At 32.8% G+C, this 3,712-nt stretch overlaps 1 protein-coding gene across 1 annotated transcript; it reads left to right on the top strand.

Moving 5' to 3' along the window:
- Window positions 1–2,282: 2,282 nt before the first annotated feature.
- On the top strand, window positions 2,283–3,182 carry LOC127074568 (uncharacterized). The gene has a single exon (XM_051015892.1). It carries the CDS (start codon window positions 2,392–2,394, stop codon window positions 3,157–3,159), a length of 768 nt encoding a protein of 255 aa, XP_050871849.1. The 5' UTR covers window positions 2,283–2,391; the 3' UTR covers window positions 3,160–3,182.
- Window positions 3,183–3,712: the final 530 nt, after the last annotated feature.

Raw genomic sequence — 3,712 nt, 5'->3', positions numbered from 1 at the left:
TAATAACTTTTTCACTTATATACTTAAGAAACTCTTTATTAACGGTATAATTATATAACAATTTATTTTCTCAATTAAGATCTCAATAACAATAAAATTCTCTCAAGTATCATAGTAGCAACATAAAGAGTCACAATACCCAACTTCATGTATATGTTAGGGTATTTTATTAATTATTTAAATAATAATATAAATATTGATTAAAAACTTAAATATTTTATTTTATTTAAAATAAGGATAAAAATTTATTTAAATTTATTGGTTTAGATGCATTTGATCCTCTTGATGTTTTCTTCCATTTTAAAAATTGATTCTTAAGATTTCGTTGGTTCATTAAGTTTTACATAACATTAATGATTAAGATAAAAAATTAATCTGTGATGTAATTTTAATAATTAGGATAATTTATTAATTATTATTTTTTAAATTTTTTTATTAAATAAATTAATACTTTTAATTATGATTTTTTTTATAAATTAATTAAAATACTTAAAATAAATTTTAGACCCAAAATCAATTAAGATTGAACTCAAACCTAGCATCCAACATGTTAATCATACACGCATGAAAAAAATATATAAACACTAGCAATGTTTTATCCAAAAAAGATGTGGGACTTATTTAGAACCATTCATTGGCTTAGGATCAACACAACTACACATTCCACCAAGAACAAGGAAACTTTTTTAAGCAACTAACTAATTCACGATACGATGTAGCTAAACTCCCTTAAGAAAGCAATACCATAAATTATGAAACATTTAATGCATAAATTGAGATTTTTTTTAACAGATGGTGTATCCTTGAAGCCCAATTGATGGTATTGCAACAAGATACATTGTGCATGTATTGTTAGTTAGAAACAACAAGATATATTGCAGCAATCCACTTCAGAATTCTCATACATTTGCTGCTTAAAATTCTCATACATTTGCTGCTTAAAGCTTCTTTCAATCTAGAAGGTGTATGCTTACTTTTCTCTTTATTCTTCTAGTATTTGTAATATTTCAATAGCTTTTGTAATGTTTCTTCACAATATTCAGTACTTGTCATATTTTTGCTAAAAATATAAGATCAACTGAATTCACAATGATGATGATGATCTTGAATATGGCCATTTGGTGAAGGAAATTGAGTGAAAACATTTGAACTCGATTCCAACTTTGGATCAGAATATCTCTTTATCATAAACCATCAACAATTTGTATTTTCACATTCAGTAGGATATCAAAAAATTTAGATGAATCACCATGTTCATTGCACTCTAGAGGAGATCCACTGATATGGATTTCCTTTATTGAGATTAGATGTATCTGACATAAATTTTACATGGGTGTGCCATTCACATTGCCATTTTCTTTAAAATTACCTATAGATGCAACTTCTCTCCTAGTAAATACCTTCCACCTTCGAATAATTGTACTATTACACAACTTTCTCAAGCGAGCGTAATGATTTCAAACGTCGACCCCACACAACAGATTCAATAAGAAGATCCCATATCAATCGGTCCAAATTTCAATTAATTAATTGATTTTAAAAAATAATTTAGATAATTAATTTTTAGTTAATTCTATAAAAATATATTAAAAATAAATTATTCTAGCAGTTATTCTACATCATTAAAAATATTTTTTATATCTTAACGTTACATATCCAAAATTGGAGGAGATATGAAAATTTCAATGAAAATAAAATTCAAAAATTTTCAAAATGGATTGACTAAAAATAAAAAGCATCAAATTAAGAGATTTTTTCCCCTTCAAATCTAACAAATGATTGGAATCTTAAAATCAGTATAATTAAAATGGATAATGTTAACTTGTGCCATATGGACATAAGATAAGAAATCCACTTATAAAAAATTTATATTAAAAAAAACAATTAAAAAATTAATTTTATATTTAAAATCAATACACAATTTTTAATCCATCATTATTTTTTAATTTTTAACTTGTGTTTTTAAGAACACGAAGTTACCATTGCCGATATGAGATGCCTTATCTTTTCATATGTGAAAAAGTAGGACCCATTAACCTTGGATCTGGATTGAATGCTGAAGAAGAAACAGCACACAATTACACGCTGTATTGCATCTCAGCCGCTTACCGGAGATCTCACGGATTATATTATACATTTTAATGAAATTAATTATAAAGATCACAACCATCCATTTTAGATCAAACGGCCGAAACAAATCCATTACGTAGTTACTGCATTAAATCCAAATCCGAATCCATTATCCTTCTATATTCAAATTTACAATGCCTTAAATAGACATAAACGTAAATCTAGCCTCACAACATGTGAAATGTCTTGAATATAAAAACCCGGAGAGCCCTCAAACCTCACCGTCTTAACGGCGCTACCACAAAGTCAACGCGAGTTAAAATGGAAGACGACGATGAAATAAACCCTTTCTCAAACCTCTTAACCGATGAAGATAACAAACCAAACGCATTCTCTACCGTACAAGACGATTCACCGAAGCATGAGTTGCTTCAGAAGCATTTCCTCCCTTCGATTCAATCAACGGTTACCATTCGCCTCCTCCCTTCAGAAGGCCTTTCCTTCCAGCTCTGGCCCGCCGCCACCTCTCTCGTCTCCCTCCTCGACAGCCACCGCATTAATCCCACCAACAGCCCTCTCTCCACCGTCTTCACTACACGCAACGCCAACGTCCCTCTGAGGATTCTCGAACTCGGCTCCGGCACCGGGATAGTCGGTATAGTCGCCGCCGCTACTCTCGGAAGCAACGTAACCCTAACGGACCTCCCTCACGTAGTTCCCAATCTCAAGTTCAACGCGGAAGCGAACGCGGGTGTTGTGGGGTCCAGCGGTGGGAATGTTACGTTTGCGCCGTTGAGGTGGGGCCATGCTGATGACGTGGAGATGATTGGGAGAGAGTTTGATGTTATCGTAGCTTCGGATGTAGTGTATCATGATCACCTCTATGAGCCGTTGATTGAAACGCTGCGTTTGTTGTTGGTTGGGAAGAAGATTGTGTTTGTGATGGCTCATATGAAGAGGTGGAAAAAGGAGTGTGTGTTCTTCAAGAAAGCGAGGAAACATTTTTCCATTGATGTTTTGCATGTTGATACTCCTTGTAATGGTTCTAGAGTTGGTGTTGTTGTTTATCGTTTTGTTGGAAAGGGTTAATTGACTAGCACGGTTTAAAGTTACATTTGTTTGGTTGTTATTTTCTAATCAATCGAGTTTTTTAGGATATTGATGTTTTTTTTGTTTGCTTTCCAAATGAAGCATGTTCAAGTTCAACCTTTTCTCTTGCTAAATTCGGTTCTAATGGGTGGAGGTAAAAACAACTATAAGTGGTAATGATGACAAATAAAGGGCCACTTCATTAGCATGTCGGTTTTTATATCATGTTCCATGATTCCACCTAGTCAATTTGCTGGGATTAGTTATGACAACAATATTTTCAATAGAATTACACGTCCCCTGCACCTTCCAAGACTTGTGTTGTTTTTGAGATTTCTTTGAATGATGGGGAATTTTTCAAACATGCATGGTGCTACTAATTGGGTGCTTTTGTATGAGTAATTGTGATTGTCCCCCTTTTTCTACTATAGGCCTTTGGAAGCTATGGAGTGGTCACCTTGTGAATTTGGGTCTTGAGTGCCACTACTAAATGTGTGTTGAAATGTTTAGTACCTGTTTTTGATCTTCAATACAATTTTGGTGTAATATGATC

This window comes from Lathyrus oleraceus, chromosome 4 (assembly GCF_024323335.1).
Source record: "Lathyrus oleraceus cultivar Zhongwan6 chromosome 4, CAAS_Psat_ZW6_1.0, whole genome shotgun sequence".
Lineage (NCBI taxonomy): Eukaryota > Viridiplantae > Streptophyta > Magnoliopsida > Fabales > Fabaceae > Lathyrus > Lathyrus oleraceus.
This window is presented reverse-complemented; position numbering and strand designations above follow the sequence as displayed.

Excerpts from the sequence above, each read along its gene's own strand:
- LOC127074568 (XM_051015892.1), top strand. The coding sequence starts at position 2,392 with ATGGAAGACGACGATGAAATAAACCCTTTCTCAAACCTCTTAACCGAT.